The following is a 26,798-nucleotide window of genomic DNA, read 5'->3' as shown; positions in this document are numbered from 1 at the left end:
AGGTCCCTGAGTGAGCTTAAAATATTCTTAGGCCGATAAGATACTATCCTCAAGTTCCCCCTCGGAGGTAGGGTGAGGCCTCGATAGGAGTTCAAAGTTTTACGTATTTATAAACATGGGGAAAATGTGTGGAAAAAAATAACAGTATGACCAGAGTGACTCGCGTGAGCAATTTAGCCCGTGGGCCTCTTGTTTCTCTTTCACGCAGAAAGCGAAAGTAATGACACTATGTCACGTGATCATTAGCTCAGATATATAAACTGACACAGGCTCTCGTTGATTGGCTCTCCCAACACAGTTTTCTTGTGGAAGAAAGAGTGGACTTATGATGTCAAATGTTCATAATCAAAATGGTCAAGGTCTAGAGCAGCAGGTTAGTTAGTTAAATGGGTTACAAAGAAAGGCCTTTAAGTGAATTTTGCCATATTTTTTTGGTCATTTAAAACGACAGAGGCAAAGATAAAATTCTTCTCTCCCGGTCGATCCAAAATGGCGACGACCACAATGTTCAGAAAGAAATGACATTTTCTGTTTCAAATTGACAAATTACTATAATAAATTCGAAGAAATATGTAAACTAATCATCTAAAAACTCATTAAAAAGAATTAGAAGTTTTCCTATCAATATCTATTTGATGTCCGTTGTACAAAATCAGCTGATCAGGAACAGTAACTCTATTTTTTTTTTTTTTTGGAAATGCGGCCTCAAACCTGCTTTTCTTTATAAAATTAAAAATGAAAGTAGTAAATCACACAAATTCTACTACTATGATCTTGCACAGAACAGAACAATTCAAATCACAATTTTTTTTTTGAGTGGAAATTATGTTTATGGCATGCATTCAATCCTGCTGGATAACTGCATCACTGCTCTTTTGCAGGACAACTTAATAACATTTGGTGAAGTTTTTGTTGACAGATAATTAAATGACATATATTAACAATTGTTTTTACATCATTTTCACCAAAATTTATTTTGCCACACAAACAGGTCAAGTCCAAAGACTATTTCTACCTACGTAGCTATTAATAGCTACCTAGGTATTTAAAGCTACCCAAGGTAGCTATTTTTACCTACTTTCTGCTTTATTTGCATTTGGTGGCCAAATGCAGGAACGGCGCGACATGGTGAACACAAAATTTCTTGATACAGTCACACTGATGATTGATATGACAAAAATTTGGTCAAAAAATGATAACTTCGTATATTATTAATTTTGCTTAGAAACTAATGTAAAATTGCCGATTCAGGAAGTAATCATTTTTTGGCCCAAATTTTGTTGTATTAATCATTGGTGTGACTGTATCAAAAGATATGGTATTCGCCATGTTGCGCCGTTTGGTCTTTTGATCGCAAATTGCAGAAAATATAAAAAGTAGGTAAAAATAGCTACTTTGGGTAGGTTTAAATAGTTACGTAACTTAATAGCTACGTAGGTAGAAATAGTTTTTGGACTGGACCTGACAAAAGAGCAGTTCTGCAGTTATCGTGAAACAGTCTATGACATTTCTAGTAACCCCTACCAAAGGCGGATCCAGGGTGGGCGCGCCAGCCGTGCACCCTCCCGTTTAAAAATAGAATAAATAATACATGTTATAATATTTAAATCATATAGTATATATATAAATATTGGGCGAACAATATTTCGGGCGAATGGACTCTGAGCGAACAGACTCCTGCGAACAGGTAGGTCGGGTGAACGAACCCTATTCCAGGGGGCTTCCATGCAGCCCCCAAACCCCTGAACTTTTACTACCTCCTGTTATGAAATTCCTGGATCCTCTGCTGCCTACCTTGTACATATATTTATCCCTTCAATGAGGTACAACAGTCCATGCTTTCTATGGTTTTATACTACTTTATTTTATAAAAATCCTTTTCAGAGAGCAAAGACTTGTTTTTAACTGTGCATATAACTTGATGACATCAATGCCTATAGCCCTGCCCATTCCAAATTGACCAAAAAGGGCATTGATGACTTCCATTAAAATATAATAAAACATAAATCCTTTGGGGGAAAAAACAAAAACATTCTTTAGATAACATTAACAAAAAGGATAATGGGAAGGGCAGGACATGCAGACTTCGTGTACAGGTTGACATGCAGAGATAAATCCATACCCTCACATAACGTATTGGTGAACATTGATATGGCAGGGAGACCCCCTTAACCTCATATAAACTTAAAGACAGATGAAAGGTCCACATGGCAGAGACCCCCTCCCCCTACCCCCAAAAAAGAAACTTGTTGTATAATAAGCTTTTCTTTTATAGTTTGCTGGTTTAGACTTAGGATCTGGTGGAAGACCATACAGTGGCAAAGGTAAGTTATATTTTGTTTATCAGGATTTAGCAATTTTGCAGTTGATTATTTTCTGTGGATTATGGAGGAGGACCTGTGTACAATCCAATTTTGACACTTTCATCTCTGTCTTGGTTATATGGAAGAAAAACAATTTCCCATAGTTTTCTTTGGCATTGTTGACTGGTAGTTCATCTCCATAAGAGTTGGTTCATGTCAACATTTTAAAAGTTGGACTATATAGAGGCACTGCCTCTAATTGCAGCTGACTGTCTTGGGATGAAGTGACAGTGACAAAATATTTAACAATTTCGTATAATCCCACTCATTCATTCGTTGAGTGAAAGTGTACCACTAAAAAGTTGCAATGTTCCTGGTTTGGTTTATACTCCTTTTCAATCCATTGTGAACAGTGATAATAGAAAATTAACCTTAACACCCATCCTCATACATGAACACACAGACACTCAAGAAAACAGTGCGGAGCATGATTTTATATAATTATAACATTTTCACTAACATTTCAAGTACAGGCAATAATTTCTAAAATTAGAAATAGTAGGAAAAGAAAGCATATATGGAAATGTGGTAATAATGGGTTTGTCATTTTTGGTGTGATACGGGGAACAGAGAAAAAAGATTTGCATGTGCTTTATATATTTGTTATACAATGTATATGGAAAGTGGTTTCTCTATGGAAGGATTTAAGATTTGATTTTCAGTGAGTAGGAATTTTTGTGTACTGGTCATACACACGATACATCTTAGAATGCAAACAGGTCTGAGTGAGATTTATGTAAAAATAAAATTACTCATATTTTATGGTTACTTTTACCATGTTAACACTAAAAAAGTTTTCAATGTCTGTATTTTGTTGGGAGGGTTGTTTGCAGTAACAAATGTACATGAATTTTACCCTTACACTTAAATCTAGCAGTTTCATTGGCTTAAACATGACTGCTGGCAGTATATCTTAGTCTGGAAATGAAGTCTTTATACTCATCTATATAGATGACACCCTGAATAGTCAATAGAAATATATTGGGTAAATCCATCTTATAGATAACTGCCTTGCATCTATGAGTATGATCAATCTGATATTTTTCTGTAGACAGTCACAAACAAACCTTACAAGTATAGTCCAATACTTAGTTGATAAAATTGGAACACAAATCATTCGACATATCGGGACCTACAAATTGATTCAAAACATTGATCTGAATGATTATTCTGTTTTGTTTTAATTCCAAGTTCACAGAAAATGTTGATAGTTAACTTTGATTTGTAGATGGACGAAATTATCGACCAAACAGCGCAAACCCAAGATTTCAGGAACAAATGTTCTACATGCCAGGTGTCGTATTTTTCTCTGTACGACCACAGTATGTTCAGGATTGTCAGAGTTCAACTCGTCTATTTCGAGTTTCATAATCCATAAATATAGAGTTATCTGCAATCAGAAATGCTTAATTTTAAGCACTAAAATTACGTTATGATATTCCAACTGGTAATTTTATGAAAGGAGAGTGGTAAATAACCAAATTTGATACTTATTTGTCCAAATCGTGCATTTGCCAAAATAATACAAATATTGTTACTTTTAAGTGACAAAATCTGCCCTGTTTCAAATGGTTGAATAGGTTTCTAATACCGATATGTGACTGCACTGGCAAAGTTTAAATTGCCTAGGTGAACTTAATTATCTTGGTGCTGTTAATGCACTAGGCCTGGCAATTGCAGCCATAGTAAATAGGGAGTCAGACTCACAGGACTTTGCTTAAATTTAAAAAAAAAAAAAAATTTTTTTTTTATTAAAGGTATTTCAAAGAAAAATGCCTGAAATGATTGATTTAGTTATTTGGCTATGATCATGATGATGGTGATAGTTGCTGTAATGCACAATTAGTGGGTTTACCTGTGTTGACTAATTTATAAAGAATACCTGTTGACGAGGTGGAACATTTTATCCTGATTCATACTGTAGTTTATCTTAGCTTTAGCATGATCTATGTTTTTATTTTTTTCTTATCTTAAAACATTCATATCTTGAAAGTGATGGGTCCCAAATAATCATTTTCCTTTGAAATAAACCATTATCCCTCATGTTTGAACAATGATTATTCAAAGTTCATTATCATTTCATAGAGATACATGTAATGTTAAACATAAATCAGGATTAGTAGTAAAATATATGTAAGTCAAAAAGTACACTCACACCGGTTCCTTATGAGGAAAACACAACTGAACTAGCAACTGGGCTAATGCTTTGTCAAAGAACTGAACAATTTAGGGGTTCAGGTTTTCCGAAATAAAAGGAAGTACTTCATAGATAAAGGATTGAATTATATAGGATATCCCATCACATCCCAAATCTGTCTGCATCTTTTATGAATTTTATTTTTCATTGGTTATGCTCTGAAGTAGTACATTTTTGCTTATCACTGCAGTATTGTTCATATTGCATGGTTTAATTGTTGTCATATTACTTAATTAATTAATGTCATGCGATTTATAAAAAATGCTTGATGTTGTGGAAGAAAGTTTGAGAATGGAAGATTTATCTCAGTGCATCTTTTTCAGGTCAGGGTAACCAAGGGCAACAGGGTCAGCGCTATGTGCCTCCTCACATGAGGAATGCCCCAGGGGCTCCTGCTCCCCCTCCCATGGGAATGGTGCCAAATTACCCCCCACCCCCACTGCCTGATAATAGAGGGGGCAGAGGTAAAATAAAAATCTTCTTAGAAGTTTATCATAAATTACTAATGGATTAACAATTCTCTTTAGTTTCTCTAATCATAGATGATTTATTTGGGCTAGAGTGTATGTACATTACTTGTAAATTATTTTCTAAGAAATTGTAGTTTCAGGTGAAGTGTATATTGTTTCTTTAATTTTCCTTTACAAATCTAGATCTTTATAGTATTTTCTAAGTCTATTTATTTATTTTTTTTAAGAAAAAAATATTGTATTCTAACAGGATGAACCAAATATTTGTACAAATAATGATTACAAGGCTTTTACCTTCATTTTTTTCATTTCTAATTAATGATCTTCGTGGTGTTGAATGAATCTGCGATACCAAAGTGGTAATATTTGAATAGTTTAATAGGTCACATTGCATTAAGTTTAGACATAAATTGTTTTAAATTTTTGCCCTGGGAATTCGAGAAAATCTTTACAAAGTGCCATAATTTATTTTCAAGAACAGCTTGCATACTATTTTTGCAGTGTGTACATCACATGATTTTCTGGTTTCAGATGGAGGCTTTAACAGGGGAGGATATAATCAGGGGCGTGGAGGATACATGAACGGGGGTCCTCCCCAGAGCTTCAGTCAGCCCAGTAAGTGTCAAATACAGTCAGAAGTACTGTAGATTCCTTATTATTCGCGAGTACCGAGTACTTTTTATCGCGAAATGCTTCTTCAAAACGCAAGAATAATGATATGCAATTGGACAGGGTTCGACATTAACGTTAGTTTCAGACTAATACATTTTCATTCGGACTAATAAATTTTGTGGCTTATAAGTCTGAATGGACTAATAAAGTTTTCTGGGGGAGAAAAAAAGAATTTAATGATGTTCAATTCTCTACAACTTTCACTGGAAAACCCTGTATATATTTTTAGCTTCTTGGCGGGAAGTTAGGTAATTCTGGGCACTTAATTTTAGGTCTCATTGGTATGAAATTAAACATTTTTACAATCATGATTTAGTATGACACATAAAGAAAGATGTCGGATGTTTGGATGATGTAATCATATAGAAAAACGAAAGAGATCGGGAATAGGATCGTAGTTCCTGATTGCGCAGCTTCAATGAATCTTGGTATAAAATATTTCATGTAAATGCTTTGTTTATTTCTAAAAAGTATGAAAAGTACATTGCAATGTTATTTCTATTTATTTATATTTTTGACGGACTAGTAAAATTGCCCACAGATTAGTAAAAAATAAGGAAGCACTACAAAGCCTAAAAATGTTAGTGTCGAACCCTGTTGGATGGTTCATCGAGGGATTTTAAATTGTTTTTAGCACCATAAAAATAATAGCGAGTACAGTCGCACCTGTTGTTACGGCCACCTTTAATCAGCGGCCACTCCCCATGAGCGGCCAGTTTCAATCCCGCCCGATCATTTTTTCACTATATTTTAACTCATTTAAGCGGCCACCTGTCTAACGCGGCCAGTGGCCAGTGTTTTTAGGTCCCGTGCGCTCAACACGCCTGTTTTCAGCGGCCATTTTGTCTGTTTTGTCACATGATTTCCGTTTGACACGTGACCTCGTATCCTCATACGAAGCCAAACATGAACAGCTGATAATGAGTTAATGACCAATAATTGCAGGTGTAATTTGAATTCTGTCAGGATTTAATGATTTAATTAATATGATTAAATGATTTATTTGTTAACAAACATTTTTTTGTGTTCTTAACATACGAAAGTAAGTTGTTAAATATTTTCATGATATAAACAGATAAACTCAATAGGCTACATATTAATAACAATTTCGTCTGAGGTTATCAAGTCAAGCGGTCAGTCTCGCGTTTTAACCTTTTATGTTTTATAAATAAATTTGTATCTAGAAAAATTAAAAAGCTTCAATTACACAGCATAAAGGGAAATGCTTAGTTGTTAGAACATTTCATGATTTCCTGTGATGTAAATTATATGGCTGTACAATTAAATTACCAACACACATACACAAAAAAAAAAAAAAAATAAAATAACAGATTTCTTTAAAAAATTCATGTAAAATGAAATGGAAAAAAAAGGATTTCATGTGACTTAAAACTTTATAAGTGTTTAAATGTGTTGAAATTGGATTTGGAGACGTGTGAAAATAAATATACAACTGTGGTCGCAATTTTTTATTCATTGCTTTGAAACCTGGAATAAGTGGCCACCTGTCTTATGTGGCCAATTTGTCATTCTCCCACGAGTGGCCTCTTAAAACAGGTTTGACTGTAATTTTATTTCCCGAGTGGTGCTTCTCGCGAAATTACCGATAATTAATTCCACGCATATATTTAGGAATTTACAATAATTGTTTTGGGACTCAATTGATTTTAATGCATTGGTCCCAAATTTCATCTGATGATTGTTGATGTCCATTGTTGTGTTTCAGACATGGGTGACAGAGGTGGCTACAATGCCTACAACAGAGGGGGCTACAATCAGGGCGGAGGTAACAGAGGGGGCTACAACAATTACCAGAACCGCCGGGGCGGCTACCAGAATAATGCTCCAGGAAGGTTAGTTAAACATCATAGGCCGAAAAATTTACTTCTTACATCATTATGCAATGTTTAGAAGTCTTCTATCAAAGTGGGGGTCTTGTATCTCTGGACTGTTTTGGTTCCTAGTTAAAAAAATGAATTAGACTTTCTAAAAGATGAATGGAATTGATAGATTTTTAAGGTAGTATAGAATTATGCCAATATTTATTGAAATATACATGTAAATTGTAATAATATCATCTTGTTTTGATAGAGTCTCTTCAGCATGTTGATAGTAATAAGCATGTTTTATTTGGGTTTAATCATTTTTTTTATACCCCCCGCAAACGAAGTTTAGGGGGGGTATATTGGAATCACCATGTCCGTCTGTCCGTCTGTCTGTCTGTAGACGAGATTTTGTCCGGTCCATTACTCAGAAACTATTGGAAGGATTTGTCTGAAAATTTGTACACATATTATTCACTATATGAAGTTGTGCACCTGATATTTTCATCTTGATTCGATTATTATTTTGAATTTTACTGGTGTTTTTTCATTTTTATTTTGTGGTTTTGTCCGGACCGTTTCTCAGAAACTATTGCAAGGATTAATCTGAAAATTTGTACACTTATTATTCACCAGATGAAGGTGTGCACCTGGAATTTTCAACTCTTTTTGTTAATTTTTTTGCATTTTACGGGTTTTATTTTTTATTTTAATTGACTTGTTCATTTTGGGCTCATGTATAAGGTTTGAGATATAGAATCTAGAATATCTGTTCAAAAATACTACAGCTTAAAACTACTTATAAAAACTTTAAAAAAAGAAACATCATCAAGTGTTAAAAACAGTTTTTATATTGCACAGAAGATAATGTAATTTCATTTGTCTCTTGGGAATAATGACTGGACATGCATCCAGTTAAAGATAAATTAATGAGTTTGGTGTTGGAAGTTGTTAAGGCATATCTCTTATCAAGGTGTGTGTTATCTAATCTCCAGGGAATAAGGCACAAGAATTAAAGATCTCTCTTCTCTTATTCTCTTAATAGTAATTTATTATCTGTCAAAGCACTTCATTACTGGATGACCAGCTCTTTATTTTCAAAATGCATTTCAAATTGATATATCAAGATTAATTTGATTTTGTATTATGTGTGTTTGCAGAGTGACATAACACATAATTGCAATATATTTTTTTAATGCAGAAATAAAAAAAAAATAAAATGAAAAAATAAAAAAAAGGTGTTACAATGGAATTACAATGTATTAGTATTGATGTTTCATTTGGTTGCACCTTTGTTTCATTCATTAAAAAACATGATGAGCAATTATATTTCACTGCAAATTTTTGTAAGTAAATTGTGAACACCTCTTAAGATCCATAAAGTATTTTTGATTTGGCACCTTCTCTGAAAAACCCAGCGGGGGGTATTTGTCCCTATTGGACAGTTCTAGTTAAAAAAAATGATCAAATATGGAAAAAGATTTTTGACATTTTAGGTATGGAGGAGGGGACAGATACAACAACTATGGAGATGGTGATCGCTTCAATAGACAAGGTAGTGCCCCTCCAAGTTCTGGGGGACGCTGGGATAACCTGGAAGATGATCGCAACTTCAACAACCAGAGATTCCAGAGTGAGGGGGACTTCGGCACAAATAACAGATGGGACAATCGAACTGACTACAATACCGGGGGCAAGTACCCCCAGGAGACTACAAAGGAAAACTGGACTATTCCACTGCCCCCCAACCCCCGAATGGAAGAGTAAGGAAAACTTGCAGCACTGAACAATTTTGTATTCATTTTATACATCATCTGGCTGATATTGATAGCTGTGCAAACAAAACAATATTTTAGATTGGAATTCTTTTTAGATAAAAATGTTTCAGAACTGCAATTATAAGAGTTCATCATTTTGTCAGATTCATTTTCCTATGATAACACATTACACTTTCAATTTTATTTGTGAACATATAATTTGGTTCCCTACAAAAAAAAATTTACGATATTTTTGTATCAAATTTTTCCAACAAGAGTTCAAAATTTGACTAATGATTCATCATTCTGTTGTCTTTTAAGAGAGCTCTTTGGAAGTGGAAATACTGGCATAAACTTTGACAAATATGAAGATATTCCTGTGGAGGCAACGGGAGAAAATGCCCCCAAAAATGTAGAGACTGTAAGTAAATGCGGATTTATGACTTTCAGTTGATCTGCAGTTTTATTGCTACCTGATTGGTCCAGACTATATGGACCTTGTCAGTTATTGGTTAAAAACTTTTACCAATTACTGGTTTATAACCTTGATCAGGCAGTGTCTGACCCTATGAAAAGTTCATATTTGTATAGAATTATCACCAGGAGCAATTTTGTAACGGAATGTGGCATTTGTTTATTTTGAAAGTACATGTACATGTATTTGAAAATTGAAATGTAACTTCTTGGAGTTCTAAGGGAATGTCATTTTTTGTGTATTTCAGTTTGAGGAATGTAACTTGGGAGAGATTATCAGAAACAACATAGTGCTGAGTCGCTACTCCAAGCCTACTCCAGTACAGAAATACGCCATTCCTATCGTTCTGAATAAGAGGGACTTAATGGCCTGTGCTCAGACAGGTAAGAATTAACAGGACAGGGCTTTACTACAGGTATATTATGGTATCATCTTCAGTGCTTGTACAGTAAAACTCGGTTATAGCGAAGTCTAGGGATCCGTGAATTTAATTCGCTATATCCATAATTCGTTATATCCATATAACGAATTTATATAACCATATATAGCGAATTCGCAATATGCATGTTTTCCTTCAAGTGTTACTATCAAATATGTTATGGAAGCAAACACATGTATTACAAACTATACTTTCAATAACTAAGGTTTTATTGAGTTGGCTCGCGTAGCGAGCTACTCCTTGTTGACACAGCCGCTTCAGAGCTGTAAAATTTATCACGCATTCATCAAGGTGATCCATACGCCAAATATGATAGTCCTAGCAAAAAATGCTGTTGTTTGAGTGATTGTATAAACTTAAAAGGTAAAAACTGTATTAAATTTAATACTGTTACATTATTTATGTCTTCATGCTTTTAAAGAAATTTTTGTTTAAATATCTGTACGATGTACAATTACTGCGTATGAATATATGTTCAAGTATGTTAGGCGGATCTAATCTTCCCATCTGAAGTTTATTTATAATTGACCTAGAATACTCCCTAATGCAAACACCTGCTGCTCTCATGAGCTGCAGCTAGTGTGCTTGAAAAATCTATTTTTAGAATCCAGATTTGCTGTGGGAATCTTTAAACTAATTACTCCATAACACTGACCACTGCAGCTAGTGTGCTTAAATTCATTATACTATCCAGGTTTGCAGTGGTGTTTTTCACAATAATATGTACGGAAGCCCATTAGTGCCAACCTGTATATATAAGGCAACAATATACACTTTATTTTTGAACCGAACATCAGGAGACATATAATATTCAGTCTCTTAAGATGCAAAATAAACTGAATATAAGGTATGGTGTCCAGATGTATGAAAAAGCTCAATTAACTCGAGCGAGTCAACTCACAGGCCCTTCAGGCCTTTGATTATGAATTGAATTTTATATACAAATGCTAAAAGAAAGTTAAGTCGGTTCTTTGAAAGTTCGTTATGAAAGATGTAAATTTCATTCTATTTAATCTCAATGGGACTCAAAATCATTTCGCTATATCCATAAATTCGTTATATATCAGAGTTCGTTATAACCCTAAAATTTACAAAGATTTGTTAAGAATTTTGCGGGGAACTCGGAAAAACTTCGCTATATCCGTGAATTGGCTATATCCATGTTTGTACTAAACGAGTTCTACTGTATATCATTTATTGATTTATCTCATACATGTATGATACTTTGTTATGTTTCATAAACATTACATGTCTCTTGAGCAGCAAAAAAAAAATTAATTAATTTTCGAAGAAATTTTCTTACTGAAGCAGTGCTTGTACATGTATACTGTAAACCACTTTTATTCATAACGACTTTATTTCGCGATTAACTGTGATAAACTAGTTCGCGATGATTAATTTTAGAGATCAAGCCTTTTTGGAACTGTTGTTAATAGACAAACTTTAAGGACCGGTTTGTGGAGAGAAATATGATGACGAGCCTCTTGCGAACTTCGCGAAAATTTCTCGCATGCCAATAAAAGTTGGTTTACAGTACATGTATGTCCTGCAAATTTAAGAGATTTCAATTATGACTCTATTGAATATTGTTGGTTTGTTGAAATACATGTGCACAATATCCTAGGGAACTTCTTTCTGTGATGGTCCATTTAAAAGTTGTTTGTATGTTTCAGGTTCTGGGAAGACTGCTGCCTTCTTGGTCCCAGTGTTAAACAGAGTCTATGAAAATGGACCCGAGGAATCAGCTGTAAGTAATCAAATAAATGCTGCATACTTGTACAGATTTTGTTAAAGATTAAAATTTATGTGAAAAGATTTAATTTTTATCACATAAAAATGCACAGTTCAAAATGTGCTACAGCTGGTGGGGAAAATACATGTAGCTGAATGACAAATACTCCTGGGATTAAATCTATTATGAATAACTAACATCTATATCAAAGAGCTCTGAAATAATATAATTTGCTGAAGTAATTTGACATTTTGTATTCAAACCTAAGGATGAAAATTAGAAATGTATTTATGGATTCTTTGACCTGATTTTTGTAGAATGTTTCCTCGTCAAGACAGTATGGACGCAGAAAACAGTATCCACTGGCCCTTGTCCTGGCCCCTACCAGAGAGCTGGCTTACCAAATCTTTGATGAAGCAAGGAAGGTTTGTATTTTGCTAATGAGAAAATAATATTTGAAGTCAAGTTGACCATTTTGTTTTTACCCACAATACAATTCTGTAACTCGCACAAGTACAATTTCCTGTCTTATTGTTAGTTTGCCTATCGTTCCCGTGTGAGACCCTGTGTGGTTTACGGAGGGGCTGATATTGGGGCCCAGATGAGGGACCTGGACAGAGGGTGTCATTTACTGGTGGCTACCCCGGGAAGACTGGTAGACATGCTGGAGAGGGGCAAGCTCGGACTGGAGCACTGCAAGTAAGTAGACTGATGTAAATGATAAAAGAAGTACTTGTGTATTCTGTTTACAATACATGTATTTCAATTCTTGCATAAAAGAAATCAAATTTAATTTTAAAAAGAAGAAAAATATTATGACAAAAAGAATTATTCAATTGTTCTATTCATCTTTTATATTCTTTTTGATTGACGCACGACTATGTTTTCTATACCTTTCTGACACACAATTTTTACTGACCAGGTTCCTGGTATTGGACGAGGCAGACAGAATGTTAGACATGGGATTTGAACCCCAGATCCGCCGCATTGTGGAGAAGGATAACATGCCCCCAAGTGGTGTAAGGCAGACTCTCATGTTCAGTGCCACATTCCCCAAGGAAATTCAGGTGAGCTTTTTTTTCTCTATAGAAGTCCAAGTTGTACTGTAAATCCAAATATTTTTATGTCAGATCATATTTGTTGGGTATTCCAGGGATGTCAGTGTATTTGAAAACATGAGATAATTTATGCAAGGTAGTTTTGCCAGTCTTGCAGATTATCCCATCTTTCTTGGTTAATTTGAACCTTGTTTCGTCAAGCCAAAAAACTGTGATTGTGACATTTTTTTGCAAAATTTAATATTTACAAAATTTAGAAAACAAACTTTTTTCATATTCAATGCCATTGAAGCCTTTCATACTTTAGATTTCTGTTGTAGATGCTGGCCAGAGATTTCCTGGACAACTACATATTTTTGGCTGTTGGAAGAGTTGGCAGCACCAGTGAGAACATTACCCAGAAAGTGGTGTGGGTGGAAGAAATGGAGAAGCGTTCCTTCCTGTTGGATCTATTGAATGCAGCAGCAGGTCCCGACTCACTGACTCTGGTGTTTGTGGAGACCAAGAAGGGCGCCGATTCCCTGGAGGATTTCCTGATCAGGGAGGGGTATCCCGCCACCAGTATTCACGGTGACCGCTCTCAGAAGGAGAGAGAAGAGGCTCTGAGGCTGTTCAGGAGTGGGGACAGGCCCATCATTGTAGCTACTGCTGTAAGTGTAGAAATATTTGGTGGGATCAGGAAAGTGTTTGTAGGAAAAGGAGTTTTAGATTCAGAGAATGGAACAAGTTTGCAGACAGGTGTCTATGTAAAATGAACTTACCCATGATTTGATTTGCATCAGTATGTGTTAAAATATTTGATAAGAAGGGCTTTGGATGTGGAAGTTATACAATATTGAGGGATAATTTATATGCCAGTACAAAGACCAAGTCTTGAATGCCTTGTCCTCGCTTGTATGTTGTTTTCATTATGAGAACCACAGCACCAAAATTAATTGGTAGAACATTATAAACAAATTCAAAATTAATAGTCCTTGGACTTACAAAAAAATTGTTTTCAAAAACAGGTGGCTGCAAGAGGCTTGGATATCCAGAATGTAAGACATGTTGTGAACTTTGATCTGCCAAGTGACATTGAGGAATATGTACACAGGATTGGAAGAACTGGTCGAGTAGGAAATCTGGGTGAGTACAGTCGAGCACTTTAAAGTATTTTTTGTCAGCTGTGTATTCCACTCAGCCCCTTTACACTAAATTGAGCACATCCTATAATGTGATGCATCTATGTGTATGATTTGAAAAAAAATTTCTCTGCCAGAATGATGTAGTATATGTCAAATACATGTACATGTTTAATACCTTTATATTATATGGCTTGTATACTTACAGACATATTCAATAGTTGGAAAGAGGTTGAATCATACATATATATGTTATGAAAACTGAGTTAGTTGGATTAGAATTGGTTTATATTGAAATTGATCTTTCAGGTTTGGCAACCTCATTCTTCAATGAAAAGAACAAGAACATTGTGCGGGACCTCATGGATTTACTTGTGGAGGCCCATCAGGAAGTTCCATCATGGCTTGAGTCCATGGCTTACGAAGCTCGGCCCACTGGAAGTTCCAGAAGGGGAGGTGGAAGAAGGTCAGTCCATTTTGTTACATTAAGCAGTATGATAATTAGGGCGTTACATAGAAATATGGGGGCCTTATAAAAAATTTCTTTTCATTCTGTGTCATACACTACAAAAATACATGTACTTTGATGTTTTCAAAGCCAAAGATTGGGTTTTAGACCAAAAGGTTTTTGATGTTTGTAGATTCGGCAATTCTGGATTTGGATCAAGAGATTACCGACAGCAGAACAAACCCAAATCTCAGCAGCAACAGCAGCAGGGTGGGGGAGGATACAGCAACAATTATAATCCTATGGCCAACCAGTACAGCAACTATGGTGGTTCCTATGGTGGGGCCTACAATGCCCCCAGCAACAGTGCCGCCCCAGACTGGTGGGGCAACTGAAGAGCCCAGCAAGCAACAACCACATTTTGTTTATTTCACTGTTGTACATTTTGCAGGGTGACAATATGGTAGAACCAGCCCCCTTAAAATTTAAATTCAAGGCTTTAGAAGGCAGTCTTGTAGCCTGTGGAGATGAGTTCAGATAACTGCAGTGAGACGAGAGCTAGGATTGTTCAAGTGGATGGTGTTGGTCTCAGAAGATAACTGTGTTTGGAGAGCCCTCGTTGAACTGTGTCATAAATCCTATTTTAAATTCACATTTTAGCAATGTCAGCATTTGTTACCAAGAATACATATCGTTCATTGTTGTGTCATTGTTTTAAAAATGGCAGATGACTGATTTCTTACAAATTTATCTTGAAATGTTTTACAAGTAGTGAACAATTGTCAAGCAGACTTTTGAGACGAAACATTTTTTTTATTTTTTCCCCCCTAATTACTTTTATTATACTCTAGGAGGGGAAAGATGATTACATAAAATTATCAGGAAATATTTTGATTTTTTCTTTTCGTGCATTAAGATCTGTTGTAAGTGTTGATAGACCCATTTGTCCACACTTTTTAACTAGATTATTAAGTTTTTAGGGGAAAAACCCCTAAAGGAAAGTATTTGTGCTGACATTGTGATCAATTATATTCATGGACTAATAGTGTCAATTGTAAGTGGTACATGTATTTACTCACTTTTACAAAGTTCATACTTTTCCAGTATTTTAGTAATGAAGAAACTTAAATGTAAAATGCTACTGCACTGCAAACGGGAGAGAGATGTTTGCTGGTTCTATTGTATATTACCATGAGCTATTGTAAGATTTTTCTGAATATTGTAGTCTTGTAGTTCCAATATTTTTTGCTATGATGCCGTCCTGTTTCCAAATGTAGATTTTTGGAAGAACGTTATTTTTGGAAATTGGAATCAAAGGAAGACAGGTTCACTTTAATAGATTTTTTTTTTACTTCAATATTTATGAAAAATGAAAGCTGGTGAAATTATTCATCCAGATTAACATATATAAGTAGTATGTTCCTGTAATTGAGAACATAATTGATACAGCATTTGATTTTTTTAGAGGAAGGACTTTGACCTTTTTTAATTAAAATCTGATGCTGTGGGAAAGAATGGGGTTTTAATGTACATGTGTCAACACATTTGTGATGCTAGTCAAGTAAGTCATATATCTTGCCCCCTTTTTTTATGCTGGATGTGGAAACGTGAAAAATTAAAAAGATAAGAGTACCACCATATGATGGATATATACTTTTTTGTTATTTTGTTTTCTTAAATGTACACATGTAGTGTATTTCTGTATAAAAAGTGGTGGTACAGTGGCCATAGCATCCAATTTTCTATATGTATATTGTTAAAGAACTTTTGATGTGCATGCATTTCCACATTTAGCTGCTAAATGGTGCATTATGTAATGTGTATGGATCTGTTTGACAGATCACCTTTTGACAAATTTGACTGCAAATGGATATGCCCTTCTTCATTAAATGTTTTGATTACATGTAGATAGTATTTCACAGAAAGTGGAATTTTTTTCTTATCCTTTAGTCTATCATAAAAAAAATGTGGAGTTGAGTTGTGGACATGTTATGGACATTTAATTTAAGAGTGATCTACAAAGGGCACTTTGATCTAGCATAAAAATGTTTGTTTGAACGACTAGCGTCACAAATAGCAATTGTATCCGTATTTTAATGATTGAACCACGTCTTTCAAAAGGTCATCTTATGGGGAGAGGACATGTTATGTGCCAGTTTTTTGTTTCTCAAGTATTTGTTGTGGAGATTTTTGGCAGAGTTTGTGTTTTTTCCACAAGCCTAGACCTGTCAACCTTAATATCCAGACATTGGAGCTTTTATACAATATCTTGACCTATTGCTATTAATAGTCCCAGAACAAATACATAATAGAAATGTTTTCATCCTTCGTTGTGTATTTTTTATTTTTTCTGAATGTTAATTATTGACAAAATATTTGTTATTATTCTTACATTGTAATTTTCCTAACTTTGTTTAAATGGAACATGATTTTTAATCTTAAATTCTCTGGATCCCTTGTTTTTGAAGTCTATATTTTAGAGATAATAGATTATAGTTCATACTTTTAAAGAAAAGATCTTGTGCTTTAAAATCAAAACTACAAAGATACTTTTTTGTACAGATAGCTGATCTGAACAAAAGAGTTTTGGGTTTCCGTAATTTGATGTTTGTCTCGGTGCTGTTTTATACTGTATCTTGTTGAAAACATCGGTAATGGTGATAAAACTTTGACAGTTTGAAGTTGTACAAGAAGGCTATTGCTTAATTGTAAACATTTCCAAAGTCAGTGCACATTGAATTGCATTGAAACTTTATTGATGTGTATTTTTTTCTCTATATGGGGGATGTTTATTCCTCCTAAGCAAATGTTAAATTGTATGATACACAATCAGTTCGGATGTGCTTGTTATTTTTGGTGCATGCCTAATGCATGCTTTTCCATATATCTCTTCAATGTGCCAAACAATTTCCTATAGGAAATGCTTTATTACACGACTTGTAGGGATCCAGAGGTATATATACACGGTATTTAATGATATCAACTATTCTGTAAAAGACATTCCAAAATGTGTTCAAGTTTCCTGTGTGTATATTTATGGGGTCTCACATTATTTTCATTCAGATTTTCTTGACCATTTTATCTTTTCGACTTCCCATTGATAATAATCTTGTCACTAAACTTTTTGTTTTGTATGTGTCTATTTTCACAATGTATCCATATGATATTCATGCAGTATTGGTAAGGAACAGCAGTATTTGCGAGGCTTTTTAAAAATTATTAAACCAGGGCTTTCATCCTCTGCCATACAGGTTTCCTCATAATCATATTCACCCGTGTAAAAAAATATTCGAGTTTAATATATAGATATGTTTTACCATGTACATGTATCTTTATTGTTAGGTCAAATTTTTTTTTAATTTTTATTTTTGGTGCTGCCTTTATGACTTGGTGCTTCCTTATGAGAAATGGAGGGAGCAAAGGATGATTTTGGTGCATGTTTGCATCCTTGTTGCAAGTTTTCTGTGATGAGTCAAATTTGAAGTTTAAAAAAAAATAATGTGCAATTTTTTTTTTTATATAATATTATATCACAGACATTTTACAGTCACAATGGCAATCTTTTTTATATAAAGATTTACACATTAATTTATTCAGTATTTTTTTTTTATTTTAAAAATGTGATGTATGAATGACTTAATTTTACAAAAGAAAAAAATAAGGGTAGCTGAAATTAGTATACATGTGCATGTTCTTTGATGAGTGTGGGGGAATTTTGGCAGAGGGTGAATTTTAAATGATGGTTTAGGAGGGCCTTGTAAATTGCTAGGTTTTCAGTAAAGATTCTTTAATTATATACAGTTTTCTTGAGTACATTTGATCTTCATAGTTATATGTGAGTTACTGGTATTTTGGTATCTCTTGACTTTATGTGGAAATGTGAATTCTGTTTGCCACAAAGTAAAAATAATACACTGTATTTCTCATTTTTATCTCTAAATGCTAGAGTTTTGAACTTTTTCCAGATATTTTTATTTGTAATCTTGATTTGGCAGTAAATATTTCTTTGTACCTGGTACTATTAGAAACAAATCATTAGTCTTGTGTACATTGTGTATGTCAGAGTCAAAACAGAGAACAGGAGAAAGTCAGATTCTGAGTGCAGAAAATTATTTATTCTTAAGTATTTTAAGTCTCGGTATCCATTTGTAATGATTCTTTGTCCATTTCACAGCAAATAATCCTGTACAATGAATTGGCATGTCATGTATAAAACCCACGAATGTGTATGAGAGAAGTTAACTTTTAGGAGAGGGTGTTTCAGAATGGGACGGCATATTTTGTATTAGTTATTTTTTCTTGTCTTTTTTTGTGCTGTGCTGTATATTTGGGGGGAAATTAACCTGTAAACCTGCAGCTCAGACTATTCAAAAACAAGTTTTGAATGTGGTTGTTCAAATAAAATCTTTAAATGTTGACTTGTAGTTTTTCATCTCTGAATTAATTACAGGTAAAGTTATACCTGCAGTTATCTGCTATATCTATTTTTAGTAACCTAGACCAAAAACAATACAGTATGTGAAGTTAATAGTTGGTTCATTTACTTATTAAATCAACTTGAATGTATTCTTATTTGAAAACAATTCATGTGGATTACAGGGCAGCCTATGGAAAATTGACCTACTAGTATTTGCATAGTTAAGACTGTGCAAAGAAATAACTAGAACTATGCAACCAATGCTGAAAGGAAGCATTTCATGAATTTGACAAAGTAATGTTAATAAAATTGTATACTAGCCACTCGTGCTGTAGGTAACCCAGGATTATGTTTTTAAGAGTGGATCCATTTTCCAGATTTGGCTTATGCAAGAAAAAGTACTATTCATGCTTTAAAAGAGATTGTGTGATGTTTTACATCCCATTCAAGAATTTTTCACTCATGTATACCTGATTGCATTCTGGAAAATTGCATTATATTGACAACAATGAGCTTATGAATAATGCACTGGGTTGGCATTTAGCATGTTCAGTTGTTCTGCATTCACTTGTGCAACATGTTACCAGGATATGTCCACACAAGGAATTCTTAATAGCATAATTTATGACATTGAAGCAGTACCAAGTGAGGGGCTCTAGAAATAATACCGTGGTCAATGATGAGAAATGTGTTGGACAAAGAACTTTTAAAAATTGTGTACAGCTTTAAATTAAGAAATTATCTCAGAGAGAAGGGTTTCTATTACTCTGAAAGCATTTATTATTCGTGTTAACTTTCGTTCGCAATTCTGCAGTTTAAAATCAATCCATGACAACTTATTTTGGCAATCTAGAAAAATTCTGTAAATTATACAGCAAAATTAATAATTCTCAGTGATAAATATTCGCAGTGCAAAAAGGTGGCAGAACTGATATATTCATTGCAAGCGAATAAAAGCTGGTTTACAGTATTATTACAAATGGGATGGGATTTGTGTAAACTCATTAATTGTAAAATTGATTGGGCCAATTGTGCATTAATTGAACCTACATGTACTTCCATGTGCTTATTAGGTTAATAGAATAAAACTAATTAAGGAATGAATTTAATAGATTCCCAAGTTATACAATATAGCATGGGTTCATAAAAAAACATAAACTGTTCCAATCCATGTTATATCAGTATAATTACATTTCCAATGTCTTTGTCCGAGATAAAATTACAAATAGTTAATGTACTTTATTTCTACATGAATGTACTGGTTCATCAATAGGCTTGGTTAAAAAAAATCATGTGCAGGGTGGGACAAATAGCTAGACAGATGCAGGGCTTGTAGCACGTGGATTGGCAGAATCAAGAGCATGTAAATATAAGGAATAATCGTCAGATTTTTCGATTTCATGAAGATGATCAATCGATTGACTTGCGTGAATTTTATGCATACACGCCTTCGGCGATCACATCGTGAAATTGAAAAATAAGACAGTTATTCCTTAAAAAACTTGAGTAACTACTCAATTAATTCCTTACAATTTAATTTTTTCATCATTCAGTGTAGACAGTATGACAATTTTTCCTTAAAAATGGCTTCAAATTGAGCATATTGTAAAAGTAACCTCAATCGGAATAATAAGTTTTTGACGTAGGAAACTTCATATGTTATACCATTTGAACTAAAATCTTTTATCCATGCAATCAAATGATGTGTTACAAGCAAAATTAAATTATTGCAAAAGAAACCTTTGATTAAGAATTTAATATATATAATTATAGTACATAAGTATTTTTTTAAAATGAAATGAGAATAGTCACATTGCCATAGAACTATCACAGTTTTGATAAACTTCTCATCACTGATGCTGTCAATAGCACAAAACATGGTCCTTCCACTGTCTCTTTATGAATCAATTCACTAAAAAGTTGAGAGAGGCTTAGAACTTTTCATCGTCCAAGAATCTTGAAGAAATATTCAACCTGTGAATGATGGAATATATGTTTTAATATCAAAGTACAATGACATTAACAAATATATTTATTATATGTTAAGGATTACAGATTTGATAATATTCTGACCTCTAGTAATCCATCCTCTGGTAAATCTGTGCAGTGGACTGCGTTGCGGACTTTGTCGACTCCGAATAGAGCTCTCAGAGTACGGGGTCGAAGGTGTCGAGCAATCTCCTGCGGAAGGAAGTGGTAAAAAACATTTAATTTCTCAATTATGTGTACCACCCTGGCAATAATTTATTTGAATATCTTATCACTAAATTTAAATCCATCAGTTGACCTATACAGTGCAATCATGCATCATTCATGGGGAACCAATGTTCATGAATTTCATGGGTCATCAGGTCTTACCCAAGAATTTTCATGTCGATGTACATTTTCTTTTTGGTAAACATGATGATTCATTGAATCTATTGTGTAAATTCAACCTCAGAAATTACACCTTTGGTAACAACTTAAATTTTGCTTCACTCAAACTTGAACCCTACAAATTGATGATTCAGCAGTATTTATTTTGTCAACTTCAACTAAAATTTCTCTGTGTTATTGGACGAAACCAAAAATTCATTATAACCTGGTCTCCATGGCACTAACATTAAATGTTACATATCATTTATCTACATGTCTGAAAGTGGCTGAATAACTTACAGGGTCAGAAGGTCCCACCATCTCCCTGAAAGCCTGTGGTGCATTCTGGGCCCGGATCTCCATGGCAATACAAGGACCTGATGTCAACTCTGCCACCATTGCTCCATATTCCTGTACTACTCCCTTGTAAACCTCGTAAAATTCCTCGGCGTTAGCCTTCTCCATGTGAAACATTTCAATCATTGAGATTTCAAATCCTGCCTCCATGATGCTGCTTATTATCTTTCCTGCCAAACCTACAAAACACAATGTATTATAAATTAAGGATGCTCTGCAAATTGTAAGCTGGGAGTCAATTTATGTTTTTATTAATTAGAGAGTAGAAAGGTGCAATGGACCAGACTTGGATTTGAACCCTTAGCCCAGGAGATCACAAGTCAGACCTGTTCTCTCCTGAGTTATTTGGACATGAGTACTGTATAAGTGGAAATTTTAGCAAGACACAATTTAACGATTTGTCCTTATTAAAAAAACTGGTATTTTATTTCTGAAAGATGTAATTTTAGCGATTTCAAAATGAAGAAGCTATTGCACTGTATAAATAAAAAAAACAATTCATTTTCAGTGATATCCAAATTTAGCATTATCTCAGCACCCTAGCTAATAATGCCAAAATCATATCTGGCTAAAAATTCTGCTTATACAGTTATTGAATCTGTTTTACCACCATAATTTAATCTTTCAATTAACTGGCAAAGATACAACAAATGTATGTCAGATTCCTAATTAAATTCTCACTGACCTGATTTTACAGCATGAGGCTTGATGACACTACATGTACAGTCTGTGAATTTGGCAGTGTTCTGTCGAGAGGGGCCATTGCTGGGAAAAAAGAATTCCAGCTCTCTGGCTGCAGAAGCATGGCTATCTGAGCCATGGCAGGCATTTTGTGTTTTATCTGTAACAATATGGTATAAACAAAATTACACACATATAATCAAACATTACAAAATATTTCATTCCTCAATTCAAATAAACAAAGATTTATCTCCCTTTAAACACTCCCAATTTTAACAATTTGTTTTTTTAATTTTTATTGAACCTGAGAATCTGACCTTTGCCAAACCTGGCCCTGATTGACTGGGGTGCTTGTGAGCGGGCTAAGGCGGAGTCAGTGGGGCCTAAGGCATCCCTCCAGGCTGATATACAGCCCTCCCCCATCAGCTCAAAGGCGATGACCGGCCCACTGGTCACAAAATTAAGGAGGGTACTACAAAACAACATTTTTACTCTGAAAATGATATGTGCTTGAAAGAATGAATAATTGACAGAATACAAATTAATTATTTCATATTTGATTTGGTCTAGGAATTCATTTATATCTCAGTTATTAAATGTACTTCATACATGAATGTGTTTATGTAAAGTAAAATATTTAATTGGTATGCCAAAAGATATGACATTAAAAATAATAAATCAGAATGCACTATTGAATTTGATTTTTTTTTTTCACATATAAAATATTCAGTATTTATATCTATATATAATCAGAACAATTCTAAGTCCAGTGCAAAAGTTTAAAACAGTTTACTGCTTAAAGAGATTACTCATAACAATAAATTGATGTTTGAAATCATTCCTTACTCAAAAATTGAAAATCACCTACCCAATCAATGAAAACCCATAGACATGTAGTGTCTATTAGCCTTTTTAAATCTTGTCTATGAAAATTCTGAATTTTTAAATTGTACATTGCTTTGCGGTAAAAGCTACATAAAATTGAAATTATGGTTCTCAGGCTGGCATCCATCCATTTTTAGGAATCTGCATTCCAAATTTTATCGTATTTTTGATAAAATAAAAAGCTGGTCATGCAGAGACCAAATGTAGAAAAAAAATTCGCCCTCATTATTTCGTAGGTTAGCACTCAAATATTGCTTCCAGTAGCCATTTTCAAGGAGTCTTTGTTTAAAAATACATTCGAAGATAATGCTTACAATGTTCACACTTTGATAAGCAACAGATATAAATGCAAACCTATTGATCAGACATAGAATAGAAAGTATGGAAAGTATATCTATGAACAAAGAATTTTTACCTCCCTCATCTTCTTCATCACCAATAAAATGATAATTTTAAAAAAACCCTCCCTCTCCCATCTGTATTACAGAAAATTGGCCTGAGAACCAGGAAATTAAATTATGTAGCCTAAAGTCTATATGTTACTTACTCTAGGAAAGGTTTTCCCTGATGTTCTTGATAAAACTGGAAGGCCTCATTTCTGTTCAGTTGGCACATTTTTAATTTAGTGATCAAGAAACCCTTCTGACAAATAACATCTAAAATCTGTCCCATTTTTGAAACTGCATCTGGCTTTATCATTCCAAGAGTTCTGAAATAAGTATATGTAAATCAATTTATCAACTGTTGACTACATAGTAAAAAAAAATGCATGGAATATATAAGCTTCAATATTTTAGCACATGTAATTTTTTTTTCCATTTAAGTAGTTTATAAATGTTTAAAAGTACATAAAATTATTGCACTCAAATTTAGTCTTTTTCCTCATAATTCAATTAGTAACCATTATCAGGATTTGCCACATTTGGATCCAATAATCTCAAGACTTTGTTTCAATCATTTGTCTATTAGCATATACATGTACTTGAAATAGTAGCCTAAAGGCGGCACAAAAGGTGCTAACTAAAATACAATTACCGGTACGACACTACCATTAAAATAAGTATGTCTGAAGAGCAAAATCTGTAAAGTACTGACTGAATCATGATAATTTTGCCAAGATTATACTAACCTTTCTTTTTTATGTGATAGACGTGACCTGGTGAAATCGTCCCCATAGTCAACGAAGTTCATCTGTCTGGATAGAACATTCACGGTGTTCCCAATGTATAAGTCTTCTGGATTAATGCTTTCTATGCGAGTTTTCTTCAGAAACATTCTGTGGTTCTTTATGTCAAACTGAAAAACACACGTGACATTTAAAAAGTTTGATGTATTCTAACTTTACCAATGTTTTTATTCGATTTTTTTTTTTTACAATTTATTACTTATAAAGTCTGGCATCATTACCATTTCCACTGTGCCATCTTTAACATAATACATAAACTGGTATCTCCTGATGAAGGCTGCGTGTGGATCATACCACTCTGCAATAAAGCAGAATCTTTCTTCACCATCTCTCTCCTGTGTTAATAAACAAAGAGGATATACAGGCTATTTTTTATCAACATAATATTTCCCAGGTAACAATAATTCACAAGATTTCAAAATTTAATGAATAAAGTCAATAGAAATCACTCAACTGACTCACAGGGGCATCTTATATACACATAGCTTGTGTATTTTTATATGTGAAGTAGAGAACAGAGTGGATAAGATGCCCCTGTGATTGACTAAGCCATGAGCACAGCAAACAGGTTTGCTATACTGACACATAGTTCATGGCTATTCTCTTTAGAGGAGTGGACAGGCTTTCACCTACATCCTGTAGGCGAAAGCCTGTCCACTTCTCAAAAGAGAATACTGGTAATGCGCTTTATGAAAATTTGTTTGCACACACCATTGCAGTTAAGTTGTTCATGGCTTGGTCAATTGACTTTAATTGAATAATCTGTTTATGAACGTAATCACTAAATGTAATGATACATGCTTGATACATGTAAGTTGATATATGCCTAGGCACCTAATTTAAAATGCAGATGACAGTGCTTCCAAGATAACTTCTGCTTCTGCTTCTGCCAGGTAATGCCCACAATCAACTAGCTGATTATTATGGCATGTTTGTGGTGCGCATGAAGTTTCCAAAAATAAAAATTTAAAAGGTTAAAATAGTAATCATAATTAAAGGCAGATAGGTGGTCACCTGAGACCTAAAGGTCTCAAGTGTTTTTGCCGTGACTATATCTGGTGGTAGGTGGTTCCACTCTTTGATGGTACGAGGGAAATATGAAAATTTTCTATAGTCACTTTTGCAAGATGGTATTTGGTAGGCCTCTTGGTGGGTATGTCTTGATCGACGTTGTGGTGGAATAAGTCGGTCATGCTTGGTGATGGCAACTTTGTCATGGACAATTTTGTAGAATAGTATAAGTCTGGAGATTCGCCTACGCTCTTCTAGTGTCTGCCACTGTAGATGTTGTATCATGCTGTCCACACTTGATCTGTTTCCATGCCTGTTGCTTACGTAACGTGCAGCACGTCGTTTAGATAGAACGTTCTATCGTTAAAATGATATTGTCCTACGGACCCGGTTTAACGATAGAATTCGTTCCGTGTATTCGTAATGTAGCAAAAGAAACATGGGCGATAACTCGTACACACTATAACTCAGTGCATTTACTAGGAACAATCTAGAGAGTTCCGAATGTAAACATGGCAGGTAAATTTGAAGCGAGAAAAAAACGTTGAGAAAATTAATTGGATTTTCGTCTTTAGATGGATTATTTTCTGGGATAAAAGGCATAAGCAATCTCAAAAAGGTTTGTTTTGATTAATTTGGTAGTTATTTCCAGTGCAAATCCTTTTATATTCTTCAAAATCGTTTCGGAGCGGATCCACTCCGATTTGCTACATTGCAAGTATATGGGACGCATTCTAACTGTGGTGAGGGCTTGTACCGAGACACAGTTAGATCATTCTAACTACACGTCGTTGGACCATCTCCAAGTTATGGATATCCTTTTGGGTGTAGGGGTCCCAGACAGGTGCTGCATACTCCACCTGTGGTCTAACTAGTGATTTGTATGCATTCTCCTTTATGGATGTAGAGCTGATGTTTAAATTAACTTGATACATTTGACAGTCTACTATAAATGTGTATTACATGTGTGTAATATGATTGTAAGTCAGTGTATTCAAAAATGACTTAATTAATTTTTTTATGGGACAAGACACATAAATGTCGGCAGTTTATAATGCAGAAGCTGCACTATAGGTGATAACTTAAACACAGGCATACAGAACAGCAAAACTCTCATTTTTTATGTATAAAATCCATAGATATAACATAAATCTTTGAAATAAGGTCTCCACTTTTACTTCTATGATTAAGTATACGGTATGCAATAAAAAACTTACCATCTCGGGATATTAACACAACAACTCAGATGTGCACATGCAAGTTTCCAACTTGGTTCTGTTGTTGTTCCTGGCAACATAGGACATAGAAATTTGAAAGCCTCGATCTGATTGGACCAAAATTTTCACTTCCT

The 26,798-nt window shown here is 34.2% G+C and overlaps 2 protein-coding genes across 3 annotated transcripts; one reads left to right on the top strand and one right to left on the bottom strand.

Annotated features, from left to right (window-relative positions):
* The first annotated feature begins 241 nt into the window (after positions 1–241).
* LOC134253805 (ATP-dependent RNA helicase DDX3X-like) lies at positions 242–18,973 on the top strand. Of its 2 annotated transcripts, XM_062736398.1 has the most exons (17): positions 242–373; positions 2,276–2,324; positions 3,592–3,657; positions 4,884–5,024; positions 5,562–5,645; positions 7,429–7,555; positions 9,022–9,288; positions 9,604–9,703; positions 10,005–10,140; positions 11,870–11,943; positions 12,246–12,353; positions 12,467–12,627; positions 12,851–12,995; positions 13,307–13,636; positions 13,994–14,111; positions 14,417–14,573; positions 14,749–18,973. In XM_062736398.1, exons 1-17 carry the CDS (start codon positions 326–328, stop codon positions 14,948–14,950), a joined length of 2,313 nt encoding a protein of 770 aa, XP_062592382.1. In that variant the 5' UTR covers positions 242–325; the 3' UTR covers positions 14,951–18,973. The 2 variants fall into 2 exon arrangements, with proteins under 2 accessions (XP_062592382.1, XP_062592383.1); XM_062736399.1 differs by lacking the exon at positions 3,592–3,657 and having other exon boundaries at positions 269–373.
* Positions 18,974–20,713: 1,740 nt separating this feature from the next.
* LOC134253761 (nucleoside diphosphate kinase 7-like) lies at positions 20,714–26,794 on the bottom strand. Its single transcript, XM_062736348.1, has 9 exons — positions 26,665–26,794; positions 24,658–24,771; positions 24,380–24,546; positions 23,798–23,959; positions 22,683–22,837; positions 22,370–22,525; positions 21,628–21,863; positions 21,046–21,153; positions 20,714–20,946 (listed from the first exon to the last, which is right to left on the bottom strand). The coding sequence occupies exons 1-9, from the start codon at positions 26,665–26,667 to the stop codon at positions 20,914–20,916; spliced, it is 1,134 nt and encodes a 377-aa protein (XP_062592332.1). The 5' UTR covers positions 26,668–26,794; the 3' UTR covers positions 20,714–20,913.
* Positions 26,795–26,798: the final 4 nt, after the last annotated feature.

This window comes from Saccostrea cucullata, unplaced genomic scaffold (genome assembly GCF_032062105.1).
Source record: "Saccostrea cucullata isolate Sc308-1 unplaced genomic scaffold, CSIRO_AGI_Scuc_v1 ctg112, whole genome shotgun sequence".
Taxonomy (NCBI): Eukaryota; Metazoa; Mollusca; class Bivalvia; order Ostreida; family Ostreidae; genus Saccostrea; species Saccostrea cuccullata.
Note: the sequence above shows the minus strand (reverse complement) of the source record. Positions and strands in the feature narration are given on the sequence as shown.

Coding starts and splice junctions, on each gene's coding strand:
- LOC134253805 (XM_062736398.1), top strand. CDS start 326: ATGATGTCAAATGTTCATAATCAAAATGGTCAAGGTCTAGAGCAGCAG. Junction 374..2,275: donor GTCAAGGTCTAGAGCAGCAG/GTTAGTTAGTTA, acceptor TTTCTTTTATAG/TTTGCTGGTTTAGACTTAGG. Junction 14,574..14,748: donor AGAAGGGGAGGTGGAAGAAG/GTCAGTCCATTT, acceptor TGATGTTTGTAG/ATTCGGCAATTCTGGATTTG.
- LOC134253761 (XM_062736348.1), bottom strand. Junction 23,960..24,379: donor CTATCACATAAAAAAGAAAG/GTTAGTATAATC, acceptor TACTTATTTCAG/AACTCTTGGAATGATAAAGC. Junction 21,864..22,369: donor GCCTCATGCTGTAAAATCAG/GTCAGTGAGAAT, acceptor TGTGTTTTGTAG/GTTTGGCAGGAAAGATAATA.